Raw genomic sequence first — 20,326 nt, 5'->3', positions numbered from 1 at the left:
TGTTCACTGCACTTTTGCAAAAGCCAACCCGGCAAAATGCTCCTCCGACAGTCGTTGGGGTTACATATTGAGGGTCCTGTACATGCGTATACGAGTACACATGTGTATGGGTAGCTAGAGATGGCGTGGCTGATTAATTGTGCAAATTAATTTTGCATTTGCATGCCAAATGAAGAACTTGCCATGGCTGGAAAATCGTCAACTGAAGCGTTCCCAAGTCAAAAGAATGATAGCGATAAAAAGCGGGAGTGGATATGTGTGAAAAGCAAATGCGACTTTTGTGATGCTTTCAAAACTTTTCACCCCGTAATTTGATTTATGAAGTGATATTGTTAGCTCAACTTTAAGGTCCTTGCACCACAAAAACAATTTTAAGTCCGATAAGTGCAACTAACGGACCTGCAGTTACAACTTGCCTCTTTAATCGCTTTTCTATTTATTTAAGTGAGTGTTGCAGCAAGCCAAAATTGCATGTTAGTTGAATTTTAATGGGTTAACGACGAATCTCCGACGAATACCATTAATTGTGCCGGCACCTTTTAAGGAGCTGAGTTATGTGGCAAATGTCAAATGTTGCGGCTCTAATTAGCACGGTCGGTCAGCCAGTCAGTCAGTCAGTCAGCCAGTCAGCCAGTCAATTGTTGCGCATACGCCACGTTGCACGTCCCATAAAAGGCATTGGCCACGTCAAATTAACTGTGCGGTGCGCTGGTGTCCGCCCAAGCACGTTGTAAATAACAACAGGACACAAAGGACAACTGCTGCTGCCGAGTGGGTGGCCAGTGGGCTGGTTGCCAACGATACAGCTGTACATATATATCTACTGACATAAGGAACCCACACAAAGCAAACGCAGACGTCAGCCAAGTGTAAATCAAGCGCAAAGTTCACGGTACACGATTGTAAATTATAAGAGAAGCTCAAGCTAAGCAGAAATTGTGACAAAGAAAGCCAACTATAGCTTATGGCCAAACGAGAATAAGATGCATCATCATCATCGCCATCGCCATCGTTGTCAGTATCATCATCATTCGCTGGCTAGCTGGCTAGCTGATCTGCTGCAAAGTTTGGCCAGTCGACTGGCTCACCTTTAAGTTCAATGACAAGAAAAACACCTTGTGCCAACTTCGTGCGCTTGTGAAAATAATGTAGCAAACTTTGTTTAGCCAAAAACGAAATGGTTGGAGCGACGAGGGCGGGTATTGAACAACTTTTGTATACAAATTTCTATCAAAAGATTAAGCAAAGACAAACAAGTGGAAAGAAGCAGCGCTGCCCTGGCACCGAGAACTTGCCAAGTTTCCACAGATAACTTTAAATATTTGTGCCACATCAGGCTGGTCCTGTATATCCTCGTACTTTTGGTCCTTCAATCCTAAGCCCCTGGGCAGCCCATGTTCTGGATTTGGCCAGGTTTTTCAGTTTTTCGGGTTTTCTGTTCTGTTTTTTGTTTATGCCCGTTTTATGTTTTGTTAGTTTGACATATCAGTGACACTTTTTTGGGGGCCGCACTGCCATCGCTGCATTGCAACAATATTTTATTTTATTGCATGGCAAAGCTGTCGCTGCTCCGTGTGCTTTGTGCCTCAACCCATCGGGCCCTCGAAAAAGCCGTCATAAAAATACAATTTTTATTTTTGCTGGCAAGTTGTAAACATAAATTGTGAATCATACCGACGTCGAGGGAAACAAACGAAACAGCCAGCCAGCAGCAACAACAATGCGGTATAAAATTGAAAACCGCTCAAGTATTTTTTTTCACATCTTCGATTTTTCCGCATTTTGTTTTTTTTTTTTGGCTGAGAGCGCGAAGATCCTTTAGTCAGTTGGCTGCCGGGGCAACTTTGTCAGCCACCCGGTGGGGACAGGTGCTTGGCAACTTTCGGCTTTTGGGGAACTTTGCTGGCAAAACTTTTGGCGTATAAGTTGTTAATTTGCCAATGAAAGCGGGCGTTTGGCTGTGGCGGCGGTAATTCCTTGGGCAACTATTTCCCAACGCACAAATGTCACATTTTTGCTATGCAAAAAGTTAATTCGCTGCGAAATGGTTAATATAATTATATGCACATGTCAAACAGCACAGAATGAAAAGTCGATGACGTTCCAAAAAGCAAATTGAATTTAATTATTAATGCGTGACAATGGCTAATTGATTTAATATTAAATACAAGCTGGCAGTAAATATGTCAGCTAACAATATAAACAGGCTAAAATCATTCAAGAAATGTGCCACAATTATCACCGGTACATATTCATACATATTCAGGGTCCTGCGTTCTATTAAGCTTTTAATTTAAACGAATAATTCACCGCGCTGGATCAGTCAGGCATACTCCCCACATAGCTGGCCAAGTAAATTCACAGTCATTATAAATCAATTGTCTCCCCAGTTGTTAAAGCCCCTGCAGTTGCTCATCCAAATCATTGGCGCCATGACCAACCAAATGATTGAGATGGGGCCATGAATGAGCAAGTGTATGGGATGGAATGCGATGTCGTTGTTGGCGGGCGTTGTTGACACAAATCAAAGCAGCTGCGTAAATCTTCATCAAACAATGTTGTCGCCTCCACTGCTCCAGCTTCCTTTTCCCACCCACTTTGCCACTTTGCCACATTGCCAGTTTGCTAGCTAGCAGCCCCACTGCTGCCCCGTTTCTCCCTGAACCAGGGGATATATCTCCAGCTCCAGATCGACGCTGGCGGTGTCGGCAAAAACGAATGAAAAATACGCCAACTCACGGTCAATTGCAATTCAATTAGACGCAATTAGTGCCTGGGCACGCATCGAGCAATTCATACATACAAACACACAGATACGCTCTGCATTTGTGCGTTCTCCTGAGTGGAGAGTGTGGATAACCGAGATGGCTGAAGATACAGATACAGATACAGATACAGACACTGACATGCCATAGATTACATAGTTGGAAGAGCTGACGGACAGCGACGATGACGGCGATTTTCTCCACTGGGCCAATGAGTTAGGAAGTCTGGCACTTTTCAAATGGTTTCGATAAGAAGAAGTATTATGAAATTAATCTAGTTTTTAACGCATTAAATAGAAAAGATCTATATTTTTATCAATGAGTAATAAAGATTTCTGATTTCTGAGTTTTTCCCAGTGTTTCAAAGGGGGCGAGTCATGATTTGCAGTTGAGCTAGGCGTCGCCTGACCCTTCGCTACTAATGGTGTACTTGCAGATGAAGATACATCCACGGGCATAGCCACATGCTCATCCTTGTTGCTCCACCCGGCTCCATCTCCACCTCCATGCCCAGCCGGATCCTAGGACTCATCCTCATCTTCAGTGGCAGCGGCAGAAAAAGTATCTCATTAGACGTGCAGCTACATGGCAACGGCCGCTTAACTCATTCATCATCATCAGACGGAGGGGGCGGACAGGGACAGGGACTGGGACTGGGACCCGGAATCGGTCTCGGAGTATGGACGAAGCTATAGATACGGATGCGGATGCATGGGATGCAGGCTTTATGACCCTCGCCGGCAACATGCGACTGCAGCTTAATTGCAAAATGACCCAATGAGTTGCCATTGTAGTGTTGGCGAGCTAGTAGTTGAAGCTAAGCTGCATCGGAGCTGGGTTCTCGTTTAATTAGTCTGAGCGTTGATTTCGTAGGATCCACCGACAACACAACAGAACAGAACACAACACAGAAAATCCCGTGACGTGGCACATAATTGGTTGCGCAGCTCAATCTCTTGTTTGATTTTCCCCTTCATTGGCTAAATATTTCATAGCCCGCACGATGACGGTGCCAAAAAAAAGAAATGAAAGATATATGTATGTATAGGAAATATTATAAAACACCGAATCCAGAGTCACAGCTCTTGCTGCTCAATCGGGCGTGCCTAAGTGGAGGCGAAAGGTTGAAGTTGAAGTGCAGCCAACTGACAGGAGACGACAATAGGCTGAGTCAGAGGATCTCCTTCGGTAATCACATTACTGGCTACCCCGCGCTATCCATTTAATTTAAACAATGCCACCGACACGGGCGCATTTAATATTTCACGATTCGCCGCTCGAGCCGAGATACAAACTCAAGGATACAGATACAAGCTTTGTCAGTCAGCTACTTATGACACTTGAGCCCGCATTTATTGCTCGTTTACAGTTGGCCAAGTCAGCCGAATCATGCGGCCAGGATAGCAGGATACCAGCAAAGCAGTACAGCTGGAATGCCAGGACTCATTTATTTGCCATGCATCCTTTTGCGATGGAAGCATTCGCCTTGTCCTCCTCGTCTCACTGAGCCGGAGGCATTACAATGATTAGCAGTAAGTTGTCGTGACATTGACAACTTTCGCAAGTCGAAACTGTAAACCATTTCGGCTTTCACTTGATTCCCCCGATTCATGCGGTAATTATTTCTGCTCTCTGTCATGAATTTTCCATTTGGCCAGTCTTCTATATCACCAGGGGCTGCCATCCACAAAAATTCCCACTGGGTTAGCTAGCTGCGTACTCGAATTGCTTTTTAATTGACTCGGTTATCTGCAGGCCGTTTCAATTTGAGCTCTGCCATGCAAAGAACATCTTCACTTTGTCTATCATTCTGTCATTTTTGCCAGGGTATTTCCTTTCCATCCTTTATCTTTTTTTGGCAATGTGTGTGTGTATTATTTGACTGCTCCTACATGACTTGCAGTTTATTTTCCAGGGCCTGGCCGATTATCACATATAGGGAGGACACTCTTTCATATACGTTTTTGGGCCAGTTTTTTTTGCGGCGGAGTGGCGGATAAAGTAAATGGGGGGTAACATGTACAACTTAATTGCAGTTTTACATGCTGCAGCCCTGGGAACGGCAACAGATGGCAGAAGGACTCGCCCACGAATCATTTTAAAAATGCTGTAAATATTTATGCTCCCCTCGTGTGTAAGCACGGGGACACCTGTCCACCAGCCACGCCCCCACGGACAGTCCAACGTTGGACTTGGCGGCGATTAAAAACGCCGGCCATATTTCGACAGTGCAGCGTTCGGATTGTAAATGCAAATTTCGCATTTAGCACTTTTTCATAACTGATTTAATTCGTTTGGTGGCGCTTTAAGTTTTCAAGGTGTCCGTGTGCTTTTGGCCTGGTTAAATCCAACACTGTCCAATATGGTCGAGTGGTCAGGAACAGAAGCGCACCCAGAATGGCCAGCGCATGTAGACATAAAACGCCGAAAAGTTGTTAACAATAAGCGGGCGGACAAAGGCCCAAAGTAGCTGGACGTCGACGGGGTAGGGGTTAGGGGGTGCGAGGTCAGGGCCAGACAACGTGATCAAAATTTAGAAAACAAACACAGCTTGAGAGCGAAATGTGTGCCAAAAGTAATGTATGTTTGTTTTGGCCGTGTTCGAATGCGGGTGTGACTAGCAAATGGCCAATAGTCGGATAGCTGCGGTTGCTCTCCGTTCTCGGCCGTTTGCCATGAATATTTTTGCGTCAAATACAAAAACTTCAGAGCGAGACGATTGTGAAAATAGAATAGCTTAAATGCACCGAAAAAAATTGTCAGCGGGAGATGAGATCTGTTCTTAATATAAGCTGAATTTAAATTGCCGCATCAAAAATGTTTAAAATACTTTGTACTTCTACTTGTACTTTCATTATCGATAAGCTATCAGAAAATTGATGAACATGTTTTGCTGCCATTTTCTCAGTGCCTGGCTTGTGGGTTCCTTTGGTTTCGGTTTTGACTCCATCTTTTGGCCAAAACACAATGCGTGTGCAGCAGCTAGCCAGTTTGCCTGCCTGCGACATACCACAAAAGGATTGCAAGGGTCTTATTTTTCTCCATTTTGGCCGCTTGCTGCACACTTTTCCTACGGTTTTTCCTTTTTGGCCTCTAGTCGGTTTGATCTACTGCGGGCTCTTTGGGTTTGGGGTGCCAAAATGCCCTGGACCACTGTCATTGTGGTAGTTGCCGTTGTTGTTGTTGCTGCCGCTGCCATTGCTGGTGGCACGCAGCATATTTATGGCCAGTGGGTCAGTCTCTGACAACAACAACAACAACAACAGCAGCAGCAGCAATTCTAGGCCCTGTGAAGAAGATTTGTAGCTGCAGCAGTGAAATTTGAAATTGAAAAATAGTTTGACTTTTATGAGCGGCGACCGACAAACGGCAGCAAACGAGTGCCGCAAACAACATTTGCCCACTGCATGTTGTGGGCAGTTTAATGTTGTTGCCCCGCCCACCGCCCACCGACAACCGACCGCTTCCACCCACTTCCTTTCTTTCCACACGCTTTTTTCGGCACTGAGCGTGTGTGGCATGCACAAAAAGCATTGCCTACTTTTGAGCGCCGTGCTGACCGGGTTAATACTTCAGAACAGACGAACTGGGTAAATGGACTCCAGTCACCTGCTATGCCGCATTGAAATTATTCATTTTCGAAACATACACACTTCACTTGCTGTATGAATCTTACTTACCCACTTTTCACTAAGTAATTAATCGATAGGCAACATGTAAAATCATCTGTAAGCTACTTTTTCACCCGCAAAAGTATTATTTTTTTCCAACCAAAAAGCTTGTACGGAAAAGATAAATATACATGTTGATGGAGTGTGGTAGTCAGGCAATTCCCGCGGTACAAACAGAGGGGCGGGAGTGCCACGCCCCAGCCGCCGTGCTCCACTTTTCAGTTAATCAAAAAAGGGAAGCAGCTAAGTTAAATCATAAAAAATTGCGGGGCCTGTTTACGAAATAAAACATAAAGTACCAACGGAATATAAAAGTAAAACTGTGAGGAACTAAAATAAATAAAAACGGTGTGGGTGGAGTTGAGAAGACACTAAACGGATACCCTGTACTTTGATGCGCCTTTGATGTCTTATCAAAGCTAATGCCGAAAATTTCTGGCATTTATGCTAGTTTGGCTTGAACATACATTTTCTAAATGGGGCAGAAGGCGATTCCATATACCCCCCACAAACTAATGGGTATGAAAATCTCACTGACTTTCGCAATTAATTAGCAACAAAATTCAAACAAACTCGAAAAACTTTAAACTCGCAACGAGCGCGTTGATTTTGCGCAACCAACTTTTGTTGTTTGCAGTGGCACATATATATGTAGGTGTATATATGTACGTAACGTATACAGCTGGGCATGTCGGACATACATATCTACGCGGTATATATTGCAGGCTATATAAATATTTTATGGCAGATTTCGCGCCCATCGCCGCTGTTCCTGCTGCATACTTTCCGGCGCTGCGGCGACTGCGGCTGCCACTGACTTCCGGGAGTTGCGCTACAGACGAGTAATTATGTTCCACCAGCTTAAGCGCAGTGCACCGCTGCTGCATCCCAGCACCGCCCACTGGATACCCATGCCAGATATATCCCAGATCCCACCCAGATCCAACGCACACACCCACACACTCCGCTGCAAAGTAATTAAAACGCTTGGCCCATTAAAAATTGTACTCCACGGAGCTGAACTCGAGAGTTGAGCCTCTGACTGGCAGCTGAACTCGAATAAAACAAAGCTATACAAAACAACTTTAGACGTCTGCGCAATGGCATACATTTGACTTTAATTAGCTGCCACGCCCACCAGCCCAGCAGCCCAGATGCCTCTTGAAATGCGCAAAGTTTTCGGTTGGTTAAAAAATATATATATTGAACTTACTTTAACGGTCCACTTAGCTGGCCAGTCAGCCTTTTAAATGGCTTATCGCCATGCCAAAGACACTTCCAATATTTCAGGAATTATTGCTGATTTATGAAAATTCCAAGCATTTCGCAAGTTTCTTTCGATTGAACCACTTTTTTATGTTTGGCTACGGGGCAAATCTATTTTTCATGTTGAAGACTTTCAATGCCAGTGAAGTGCAAAGTAAAGTAAAGAAATATGTGCCACAAAAACCCCATCTCCTTCCACCAAAAAAAAAAAAGAGGGGAGCAAAACGAGAAAACCAAATAAGTGGAAAACGAAAGAGGGACGACGAATGCAGAGTGGCAACTAAAGCTCAGCAAAAAACTTTGTATTTCAATCTGTGCAAGAAAGTTTCGGAGCGCACGGCAAAAGATTGAATGAGTGTTAATCAATGGTAATGCGTGCTGGCAGCCCAAGGAGTGGTATATATCTTCTTTGGCACCACCGGTGAGAAAGGTAAGCTGCTGGCTGGATGGCTGGTGGAGTAAGTGCGCACCGAGGGCAAAGAAAACACAAATTTGCAATCAAAAATTTTCCTAAGAATTGATCCGGAAAAAAGTAGAATATTGTATGGAGTTGAACTGTTTCGAATTGCACTATGTTTTTTTTTTTTTGCACCGGCAACTTTTTTAATGTTTTTGGTGTCTTGCGCACTTTGGCCAACTGTCCGCAGGCTTATCCTTATGACCATTCCCTCATATATCCTTGCTATGCACACCCATCGCTATTTCCAATTTTCTTTTCGTGGCGAGCAGCACTCCTTTAATTACTGCCGCATGCAATTTGCATACTTCTCAAAACTGACTTGGCGCTGGCAATTATGCCAGATGACATGCTCGCCTCCATATCACATGTCCTCGTTCCAGTGACCAGTTGCCAGTTACCAGTGACCACCGCACCCCGCAGCATTCGTCATAATAAAGAGCTCCAAAGAGACTCATTTCGGCTGACTTTGGGTTGGCCAATGCTTTTCGATCCGCCCAGCCAGCAGCATCTCTGTGCGGGAACGATTGCGGTGTCATAAATTGCAAGCGGATGCCGTCTGCGATAGTGATGGCTTATCAGCTTTTTTAAAGCTTAAAAGTCTTGGATTCATTCAACTTTAGATAAGTTACTTATATGCCTACAAAGATTGCTAAGACCATTCTCAATAAAATGGAATTAATTTTAGCTCGGTAAGAATATCCTTGATAAATATAACTGCCCAAGTTTCAATTCCTGATTTAATGGGATCTGCTATTTCTGTGATATTTTCAAAGCCCAAATTAGCCAGCTGCTCTGTAATCCGCAGACACCATCACTGGTTCGTTGGGGGTTTCGATTGCACGACCAGCGGCTAGGCGACCAGTGCTCCACTCTCGGATTGCGCCTTATTGAAATTGGACGCCGTTTGTGTTCAATTAGGCTATGCTAATTTGCTGCAAGACTCGCGGTGGCGACTCGGGTTCCACGGCAGCTGAAATCGGCTTAAAGTCTTTAAACGGACGCTTTAGCACGCTCAAGTTGGCTGCTCGTCTCTGCGGTTATTTGATTTAGAATTTTAATGAAAATATTTCACAGCTGACATATTAGTAAATAAATGATCCGCTCCGCTGACCAGTGTCCGCATTGACAAGCTGATTGATTGTCCTGCGTAACCGAAATACAAAAAAGAATAATACACAACAATTTCAATTGCGTTTATTTGCCTTTCGGGAACAACTAAAATTTCAATAAATTGCTAAATTTGATTCGCCTGCCATGGATTTTATTTATTTTTCGTTGTCCTGCTGCTCCGGCCGGCAATCATGTAAATATTATTTTTCATCAACAGAATTAAAATTGAATTTGTATCCCAGCCCCCCCATGTGTCTGTTTTTATTCCGTGCTCCCCAAACCCCTTGTGGCATATCCATTTTTTTTAGGGGCGTGACATTGTGGTCAGAAATTGAATATTCCGGCTATGTGTGAGTGTTGCACGATAATCCACTGGCCGGCAGTCAACTAATTATTAAAATTTGCACAGATTTCTGCATTTGGCATGAATATGTGTTGTCAATCAAACATTGCGCATACGCCGCATGGGCCGCCAAGCCGAACCCAAAACGAAACGTAATCGTTTCCCATGCGCTTGATTGCGTTTTCTCCTTAAATTCATTACCAACACGCTGATGCGTTTACCGTCGATGAATTTGATGACACGGATATCAGCCTCGGGTACCAGCGACGACTTCGAATCGCTCTTAATTGCATTAATATTGCGGTCGGGGCGAGGACCTGCAGCCTTTGGCTCCTTCGTCCTTGCCCTCATCGTGCCCAATCTGCGCAATTCAATTTGTCATGCTAGCAGTGAAAGCTGAGGAGAGCATCTTCAGGCTGACAGCCCGAAATTCTCAATATCAATTTCAATTTAAAATTGTCTTTGCGATGGTGCTCGATTTTTGTCCATGGTAAGCGAAGTCGTCAGTTCTGGGAAAATTTAAAGTCAGTTTTAATTAGAAAAGGCTGAGATCACTCCGGGAAAGATGAGAGCTCTTAAAAACTTCGCTAATATACTACACATATTTCATTTTGTTAAAAAAAAAAACCAGGCAGATATTCAAAGAGTCTGCCCACACTGATTTTGCTGCCCTTTTGTCGCCATTAGAGCCACCACTCAATATTTAATTTCTGGCCAAAAGCACTTTAATGCGCGAACGTGGTCGAGGAGCCTGAGTGCTGTTTTCCCTCATAAGCTGGGTGTTTTCCCAGCCGAAATGGTCTGAGGGGACAGGGAAATGCCATTCCACGCCCACACCGTCAATTTGGCCGCTTCATAACCGTTTGCCTGTGGCGCCCCTTCGACATTTTGTCTCATTTTTGGCAATTTTTAAGCAATTCAATTTAATTTTATTAGTTTTGCCAAAACTCAAACAACTGGGACACAACAACAATAACAAGGTGACCCATTCCCATGCCGTACACATTTGGATTGACCCCATAAAATCAGAAAGTGTGGCATAGATCCGGAGATACACAGATACCGATTCGGTCGGATACATATTTATATGGCATTTGTTAAGCTTTTCATTGGCCGTGTCTATTCTTTGAGATTTTTATTCGTCTCGCTCCTGGCTCCATCGTCTTCGTCTCGTCCGCCACATAAGTTTTAAGTCATAAAAAGTCCATAAAATGCATTCGCAACTTTCTATTTTTCTACCCCTAAGCCCGTTTCTTTCTTTTTTGTTGTTTGTCTTGGTATTTCGCATTGCCCCGACTGGGTTTAGTCTCTGATATTTGATTTTATTGTCGTGATTGAGCAAAATGATGTGCCAAATGTGGGTCCGAGTCCATGGCGTGTGGGCTTTGGGTCCAGTCGGCGTCCAGTGAATTATGCTCAAAAGTTGGCCACTTAAGCGTCAATTACTTTTACGGCTTAATTATGCGACCCGCATCTGCGGAGTCATCGGTTTGATATTTTATTCAGAAACGCTGGGATGCCATGCAAAGGGCACATAAAAATCGCACAAAATTAGGCGGCTCAATGTTTTCCAACTGGGGTTGATATGCGTGAGGGCGGCGCATTAGAAACAATTGAAAACTGTGCACAATATGAAGGGAAAGTTGGCTGCGAATGCACAAACTGGAATGCAATTAATTAATTGCGTTTAAACGTTGTCGTGGCGGTGGGGAAAATGCTTCCTCGGATTTTCCCATTTCCGGTTTTATGTGCGAGAAAAGTTTTGACGACGGGCAAACATTTTTCACTTCCGCACGGAATCACGTACAAGTTGGCTCAAATGCGCTTTTCTTGTGTGTAATCCCTCTTATATGGCCCATTGTTTTCCCTATTTTCCCCATTTTCCCCATTCAGCCCATTTTGCCGCTTTGCGCATTGCCTTTGTTTTCACACGTATTGATTTCAGGGCGCAAACTTTGCGATAGGCTCCATGGCAGCCTCCTGTTACTAATTCAATTCCATTACCAACTCCATTGGGGATTTATTGGCAAAAGCGGACTAAATCGTCGCAATTAGCCGTCCAAAAATAAGTCAATCAAAACAAAGCAATTGAGGTGAATAAAAAATACAAAACAGCAATTAGCAAAACATCGAGCAGCATGGAAAATTCACGTGAATTCGGCGAAAGAGCTTGCCAACGAATCTGACTTTCAAGGCTGGGCTGGAGGTGGGAAGGAATGAAATCGTGGCCGGGATTGCCGCATTTCATTTCGCAATAAACTGGACTTTACTCGAAATGAACGGCCAGCCAGCGAGCGCAATAAAAATGTGGAAAAAAGCAGTAGAGCTCCGCGCCGAACAGGAGCAGCAGCCAAAACCAACAAGCAACATCGGATCGAATGGAATCGAATCGAATCGAGTCGAATGGTATCGAATCGACTCGACTCGAATGAAACGAACAGAAACCAAACCAAACCGCCAAGCCAAATCAATGCCCGCAAATGGCACCAAACAACATGGGTGTGGCATGGTGTATGGTGTGTGCATGGTGTGTATACATTGAATGAGGAGATTTTCCAGGGGCATACTGATTTTGGGCACCACCGCAAAGCCTGCAGAAATTTAAGATGAAGGATTATGTGCCGATGTTTAATTAGCAAGAGAACAGAAGAATAATTATGATGCTAGCTTTGAAATCCAAAACATAATCTCTGCACATTTCACTCGCAATTCAATGCCGCAAGCCTCAGTTGCAGAAATCGAAATGAAGCAAATGTATTGAATTAAAGGTTATTATTAAGCTCAATATAAGCATTACGGCATTAGCTGTTCAACTGTTAGCTCTTTTCTGATTGAATAAAGCTATGAAGGCTTTAAAAACAAACTATTTTTTCCAATTCCCAATTGTATGAGTGTGGCATGTTGCTGTACTGTGCAGTCGAATTGAACGGTGTCGCGGTGGCAACATGCAGGTTCGTAAATTCAGAGATAAACATAAATCGAGCGTAATTCGGGCATAAAGCGCTGCTGCAGCTGCTCCGCGCCCGTCGCACATGGGCGACCCAATCTCGGGCCAGCTGTCCACACAAACGCGGCCAGGGACAATCGAATAGCCAGAGGTGGAGGACTATTTGCACAGATCGATTAAAAATTGAATAGCGGCCATCAGGAGCTCCTGCTGGCCCATGACCTGGGGTGGTTCCCATTCCGGGCGCACCACCACCACGGGCTGAGTAACCGGTTGGGTCGCAGCGAGACTACCGAAAGTCAGCGTGAATGCAACTCGGCCAACAGGTGTCCGATCTGACCTACCCCATGTCCTTTGAACCCCGCAGCCTGCGATGGCCTGCAGCTTAAAGGCGCCCCTTTAAGACGGCCCAATTCCGCAATCCGCTTAAATTGATTGCACTTCCTTTTTGTCACCGAGACGATGCCACTTCCTCGACTCCGTTGTCATGGCCACATGAAGCCCTCAAAATGCCGGGCAGGATGACAGAATAATGGAAGCTTTGCTGCCGGAGTGCTGCCAGAGTCCGGGATCCCAAGGACCCAAGTCTGCAACGAGGGCATGGGAATCTGTTAATTATAAATTCTCGAAATGGTTTTATGGGCAAAATTGTGAGTGCCATTTCCCTCTTAGCCAAGCTGCTGTTTGCAAATTTTGCTCGTACTTAGCCATGACAAATTCTGTGGTCTTATTGTTTGGCCTGAATTTCAAATTCGCTTCAAATTTAATTTTTATTTCAAGAGGCAGCGCAATGAGACATAAGCAGGTGCCCCTTTAGATACCAGTAAAGCAATCAGCAATCCTCTGCCATTTTTATGCGAATTCCACTGATACTCCGATTTTTCAGGGCTTGTAATGGCTTAAAGTAAAGGCTTAAAGTCTCTCGTATTTCAGCCCCCCGCTGGGCTGCCAATAAATATTCCTTGGCAACGTTTGCAATGCTTCCGTTCCAGAGGCGGAAGGGATGGCCCAACACGTCCCAGTTCGCCTCCGTCCACGGAAGTCGTCCTGCAGTGAAATGATTTTAAATAACAGCAGTGGCCCGCCATTCCCCGGGTGAGCGGCTAGTCCTCGGATGGAACTCCCGCTGGTGGACACACACACACACCTGCCCTCCAGTTTGTGCAGCAGGCAGATGGCACGCATTTTGTAATTAATGTGGCAGTGATTATATGGCACAACAGGCAAAACGATTAGTTGGGCGCATACGCATAATGCATGTCCTTGAAATCGAACCGGCAAACATTGCATTATCGCCAGCGGCAAATATTGCAATTAATATTGGGTCGTGCTCAGTTGACTCTGTATCTGAGTATCTGTGTATCTGTATGTGCGGATGTATCTGTAACTGGGCCCGAGGGGTTGCGTTTTGTTTGTCACGTTTTATGGCCCTGCTGCACGCAGGGCCAGCTGACGATCCCATTCTCGAACACCCCCCAAAAAACGCCCCCGGCTTACTGCATTTATGAGTTATTTGGCATTCGGTAAGGACAATAACAAATGTCCCGATCCTCCGGTTCTCGTTGGCTGCACTTTGTGACGGTAGTCCGTAAAATTGTTTTGGGCTCCGCTAATTTATCTGCAGCATTTGCCTAATTTATGTTATTGCCGAGTTGTTTGACCGACCCTAAATCATATTGACGAATGGACAGATACCACGAATCCTGCTGCGCTAGTGTTCACAAACACCAACACACACACGCGTACGCACAACATCCTGGCCAGAAATCGTTGCTCCCAGCTTTAAAGCGTTGAAGGACAACAATTAAAAAAGGGCCGACTGGTTGAAAACAAAAAGTGGAGCTGGAAATAAATAAAATTAACTACGAGTTGCGGTTACACATTCCAATTTGCTGTTGTTGCATTTTATGCGGCTGTGAAAGAGGCGGCTATGAAAATAAAGTGGCCGTCCTGTAAACCCGCAGCTGAAAACCCCCTTTTACCGGCGGTCCATTCGCAGCAGAAAAAACAAAACACAAACAAAATCGAGAAAAAAACTGGAAAATTCCAACAAATACAATGCGCAATTGCAAAAGCGTTAAAAAGAGCAACAATGTTGTGCCCACCAAGGAAGGGGGCGGAGTGGGTGGCTGCAAGGTTGCAAGGTTGCCGGGTTGCACGGTTTGAGCTGTTCGACATTGGGGGAATGAATGTTCGTTCGGGGAAAACCCAAGGGGCATAAAAGCGTGTGCGTGGCCATAGAGTGGGATAGGTGGTGCACTCCCTGTCTCCCTTCGTCCCGGAGGTGTCTTTGTTGCCTTTCACAATAGTTTGCGTTTTAAACAAATGGAAAGCGTAGCCAAAAATAAAAGCCGAAACAATTTTATTGAAGATTGCGATTCGCAAACCAAGAGACACACTCGCATGCGAATCGACAGATGCAGGTTAAAAAAAACTAATTTTTAATGAATTAAACATCACATTATGGTAAAGATGGGTCTATTTACTATTATTTATAAAAACGTAACAAATTAACATATAATTTAGAAAATTCATTTCCTATTCAATCTCAATACCATATTCAATTCTTTGAAATGAAAAGCGTTTTCATACCACGGAGTTTATTTCTTTATGCAATGTTTAATGTTATATACTCCTATTTTTTCCAGTGTACTTACGCACATACAAAATTGCCAGGCAGCCGGGAAAGGTACGCAAAAATGTTGCCAATCGAAATTCCCTGGCTGGGAAATGCACTACCGCCTTTTTTCCAGCCGTGTGCCATCTCGCAGAATGCGAGGGGGCGTGGCAGTGGGTAGTTTGGTCCTTCAGAGGAATAGAGAATACTACTCGCATCGCCAGAAAATCGACGCGTGTGCGTTGTGTACACGAATTAAGTCCACTCACTTCAAAATGTTTCAAACATTTCGTCGTAATAAAGCGCGTTGTGCCAGCTTTTCCGGCTTCAATTTTTTGTCGTATATTTTTTTTTGATGGAGAGTGGATATAACTTTTTGCGCAGATATGGATAGTATAGTTGGGTTTGTTGTTGCTTTCGCTGACAGCAGTGTTTTAGTTATTTTTCAGCAATTTCGCTGAGCGAGCGGCACTCCAAACATAAAGTTTAGCAGCATGCCCCAAATTTTTGTGGCATCGAAACTCATACACACACACACTGGCCAGTAAATTACAGATTTTGTTCTTTAATTTGTTTTAATAAGTTTAGATTAAATAATCACAAACTGTTGCCAACTTGTTGGCTGCATTTTCATGTACCTTAATACAGAGTGTGCAGCAAATTAAAACCATTTTGCATAGTTATTATATTTAAAATGCGAGATTAAGTGCAAGTTTGGTTACTGCATGTAACTATATTAAAGTTTCAAAACACGAACTAATTACTGAAATGAGTCCGGCTTGAGCAGAAAACTCCGAAAAATTGTGAATGTTTTTCAAATTCATTGTTGCGTTTAAGTTGGCGAAGGTCGGTTGTCTGCCCCGCAGGTTGTAGCGTGTATTTCTAATTAAGCTTCCCGCTTGAGGCGACTTTGCGCATTGTTTCATGGTTTTTAAAACACAATGGAATTCGAGTGAAACTTTCGATCCTGCCAAACCTCAACATACACCCTCCAGAGCTCCAAACTATTATTTATGGCCAGCGCATGCCAAACTATTCGCGGACAGCAGTTTCTCACTTTAAAATGCAAATGCTTGCAGTTGGCGAGGGAGTGAGGGGCGTGGAATTGGCGTGGGCGTGGCCAGGACCTGGCCAAGATCAACAAGCAGTGTCAGATAAGATCCGAGTGGTCATTAGTGTCCGGCAAACAACTGGCGAGCCTGCCGCTTGCGGGGGCATGGAGGAAAACAACAAACAAACAAAGAGCGAAAAAAAGGAAAGCAAACCACTTGACCATAAAAAAACTTCACACCTCGCATTGTACACTCTGGAAAGGAGAGTGAGCGAGGGACCTGAAGTGTCCAGGAATAAACACTTGAAGCTGCTGGCAGGGAAGGGTCGTCCCACTCGCATTGTTGTTGTTTGCCTGACAAGGGCAGGACTGGCAGGACTCGCTCTAATGGGGCGCAGTTGATGGCAGCAGGACACGCAGGCAGGGTGAAAGGTCAGAGGCCAATATCCATTTGAAGTTGGCATTTGGTCATCAGGCAGCTGCGTTGCAATCAACTCCACTCCTAAGCAGATCAATTATCGGTAATTAGGCGCGCGTTTTCAATTAGCCAACTGCATTGCGAGCGTTTTGCGGCTAATGAGAGGTCCTAGCACACTCACACACGCGCGCGACACACAGTCGCTTTTCCATTGGAAAAGTGTGAAATTATCGGGGAACCTCTCGCCCAATTGGCATTGACATTTATAATTACGAGCAGCATGGCAGCGGCGCAAAAGGACCAGAAGGACGAGAGGACCAACCGAACAATGCCGCTGTCGGGCACTCAGACACACTCGATGGCAGCTACAGAGGCCACCCGCTACCAGCAACGGATACATCAGCGGATGAGCTCGATTTGGCACACACCCATCCAATCGACGGCCCGAAAAGGACTCGAATGTCCTGGCTTGAATGAACCGAAATGCATGTTTGTGACACGTCAGACGGCGCAGGACTCGCAGGATGGCGGGGCGGGGGGAAAAAGAGGACCGCTGGCCGATGGGTTTGGCTAATTATGAACCCATTTTAAATTATAAAATCAATATGGCGTTGCAGCGACGAGCAGACACAACAATGTAAGGTCTGCTAAAATTATACTCTTCTAAAGAAATTAATACCTAAATATTTGTAGAATAGCAAGCATTGAGTTTAATGAGTATTGGTTTCCAAGAAATATATTTAGGCTTATGATCTGATAGGAAAATTTTTAATTAAGTAACTTCATGAGTTGGCTAGATGATTTCGAGGTTCACTAATCAGCAGAACCATTGTATGCACACAATATGATGAAAGATAGTAATCTGTAAACTGAAATGCGTCATCGGTGCATTCAAAAAGAGAGGGTATATCGAGTTCATTGATCCCCGTCACGGAGCAATATTTCCGCCTTGGCTGCTCCTTCTTATAATGTGCAGGCAAATGGTTGCCATATGGTGTGGAAGTGGAAAAGCCTGATAACCTTGTTGTTGCCCATGGCGTTGGTGTTGCCGCTCTGGTTTCTGCTCCTGAGGTTGTCATTGTTGTCCGCTTTTGACACGCCAACATGACCGCAAATGAGATTCTGTCTACCTTTCTCTGTCTGTTTTTTTGCTCCCTCTCTCTCTCTCCTTGTCCCTTTTCCTCATACACACACATACGCATTGAAGACCCTGCTCTGCATCTCACTTTTTGCCGTTTACGCCCACACGCACCTATTGAAGGACCTGGGCACAGGATAACCCCGACTGCTGTCGTTGTTGTGGTGCTCCTGTCAATGACTTTTCATAAGGTTCATTTTGCTGACAGTTCATATTACGGATTTTTCTTTTCCCACACTGCCGAAGGTGCTGTGTTTTCCTGAAAATTGAATGTTTAGTGGTTAGTAGTTGGTGCTCGAGTGTGGAGTTGTGTGGCGGGCGGGGGGCTCATCAATAACTCGCAATTAAGGAACCCTCATGCCGGGCGGAGGTGTGAACGAACGACTCCTTGGCCGATTAGAAAACATTTCGAACAAGCAAACAAGCAAACAAACAAAGCAAACGAGTGCCAGCAATTTCCACTCACTTTCTATCTATCATTCGGGGAGATTTGGATCTTGAGCCGACTTTCCCTCATACTTGTAGTTCGCAGCCGCAATCCCCTTGGTGGTTCAGTGTAATTTAGATTTATGCGCCCCGCGGTTGTCTTCACCCCTCTCGTGCACAGCGAGAAAAGAGGGTGACTTTAATTGTGGTATAGTAGGATAATAATAAATAGCTTGATATTAATTTAGTAAATGAGCAGATGATAGTAATGACCACAAACTCAAAATTGTTAAGTTAGTATACTGACTTGCTTCAATATTCCCATCGATAGCTAGCGTAGCGCTTTTTCTTCGAGTGCAGCTTATCCGGGAATCTCGCATCGAAGTCCATCTATGGAGAGTCAAGCCGCATTTCGCGTTGATTATGCTTGATTTATATGACAGGCCAGCCTCCGAGCAAAAGACCTTGCCATGAGGGTTGTTGTCGCCCGGAGAGAAGATGTTGCCCCGGGAGATGTGTTAATCCATCGCAGCTAGAACTAGGACTCCGTGCGTTTCCCATGTCGCTCGGTGACTTTTGACTTTGGTTCCGTTTTAATTGAGCGCCAAAGCACGGCTGTCCGGGGCACGCCCCCATAAATCAAGCGGCCAGCCTGTCGGCCTGTGAGTTATTCACTCAGCCACAATGTCCAGCTGTCAATCATTCAAGCAGTTTGCTGCGTAAAAAAGGAAACGACAATTTAATGGCAGTCCGTGCCGCCCATCAAACATACCCTGCAAATAGAGGGGTCTCGGTCCGATTAGGGGGCATCCTTTTAAGGGAAACTTCATTAGAGCCGAAAACTCTGGCTGCCCCAGGGCCAAAACGGCAGGCACTTTTAATGAGCCTCGAACGGATTCAAGCCATGGAGGCGGGGTGGCAAGAAAATATGGCAGTGGGGAAGGGAAAAGGCACGTGACATGACAGTGGGAGATTTTCTTTATTTCCAGCTTCAAGCTGCGAGCTGCGAGCCTGCTGGTGATGATTTTTCGGCTTGTGAGACATAGGAAGTTGTTGAAATCTTGTGATGCATTAAAATTTGCAAGTTTTGACTTGGCTTGTGTGAGTGGGAGGAGAGTCCTGTGTCTGCGTGCGTGTGAGTGACAGTTGTGTGTCAGTGGCACGCTTTTCCAGCTTTCGGGACACACACACACACACACACTGGCATTTTATGCAAATGTCGCTTTTCTGCGTAGCTGCCTCGCTTTTTAATGAGCACACACACAATCCCACAAAAGGATGGCACACAACCGCATTAGTTGATTGTGTGTGTGTGTCTTATCCTCTCTCTCCTTTTGAGTGTGTGTGTGTGTCGAGTCCTGCGACTGTGAAGCAATTAAAATGAAATAAGCTAGCTTTTTTCACCCGGCAAACAAATTTCCACTGCAAGACAAATGCACAAATGTCATAGCCACACCGAAAAGAAATATCTTAAATGATGATTAATTTACAGCAAATTTAATTTGGGGAAACTTTGAGAAAGCTATTAATTGTAAAATATACTTTCTAAGCATTTTTTCTTCCTAATTTAAAAAAGTCGTAGTAATAATGACATTCTAGACGGAACTACAATTTTGGGGTGAAAAGGTATACATTCCCGATATTACATTTCAGTTATAGGTATAATTTTTTTTTAAATTGAAACTAAAACTAAGTTAATGGAGCATTTGGGGTCCGAGCACGTGCCAATTAGCCATCGTGACCCAGTGAAACTTCCTTCTTGGCTTCCTTCGGTTAAAAGCCAGCCCATTAGCCACTCAATCAGCTGGCATCAAGTATTGCTTTAAAAGCATTTGCAATGCTCCCATGCCACTTGGCTGCATTGCATTTGTTATGCCCTTGTTATCCTTGATCCTATTTGCGCTTTTCTTTTCTTTTCCTTTCCTATGCCATTTTCCTTCTATTTTCTAGCATTTCTGTGTACAATACGAGTGCGTCATGTGCATAGGTGTGAAGGTTGCCGCGGGCGAGCAACTGAAGCTGCAACATCAACGTTGCGGCATAAAAGGCTAATGCCCCGGGAAAAGTGGAGGCCGAGCTGCCATCGAAGTGCCCTGGGTGGCTTGCTGGCTTAG

At 44.6% G+C, this 20,326-nt stretch overlaps 2 protein-coding genes across 2 annotated transcripts; one reads left to right on the top strand and one right to left on the bottom strand.

The window, feature by feature from the left end:
• Window positions 1-18,355: 18,355 nt before the first annotated feature.
• On the top strand, window positions 18,356-20,326 carry LOC117145946. Its single transcript, XM_033311828.1, has 3 exons — window positions 18,356-18,405; window positions 18,857-18,862; window positions 20,173-20,326. The coding sequence occupies exons 1-3, from the start codon at window positions 18,356-18,358 to the stop codon at window positions 20,324-20,326; spliced, it is 210 nt and encodes a 69-aa protein (XP_033167719.1).
• LOC117145947 lies at window positions 18,645-18,848 on the bottom strand. The gene has a single exon (XM_033311829.1). The coding sequence runs from the start codon at window positions 18,846-18,848 to the stop codon at window positions 18,645-18,647; it is 204 nt and encodes a 67-aa protein (XP_033167720.1).

Source organism: Drosophila mauritiana, chromosome 3R (genome assembly GCF_004382145.1).
Source record: "Drosophila mauritiana strain mau12 chromosome 3R, ASM438214v1, whole genome shotgun sequence".
Lineage (NCBI taxonomy): Eukaryota > Metazoa > Arthropoda > Insecta > Diptera > Drosophilidae > Drosophila > Drosophila mauritiana.
The sequence above is the reverse complement of the archived record's forward strand: the minus strand, read 5'-3'. Positions and strand labels throughout refer to the sequence as shown.

Coding starts and splice junctions, on each gene's coding strand:
- LOC117145946 (XM_033311828.1), top strand. CDS start 18,356: ATGCGCCCCGCGGTTGTCTTCACCCCTCTCGTGCACAGCGAGAAAAGA.
- LOC117145947 (XM_033311829.1), bottom strand. CDS start 18,848: ATGGGGGCGTGCCCCGGACAGCCGTGCTTTGGCGCTCAATTAAAACGG.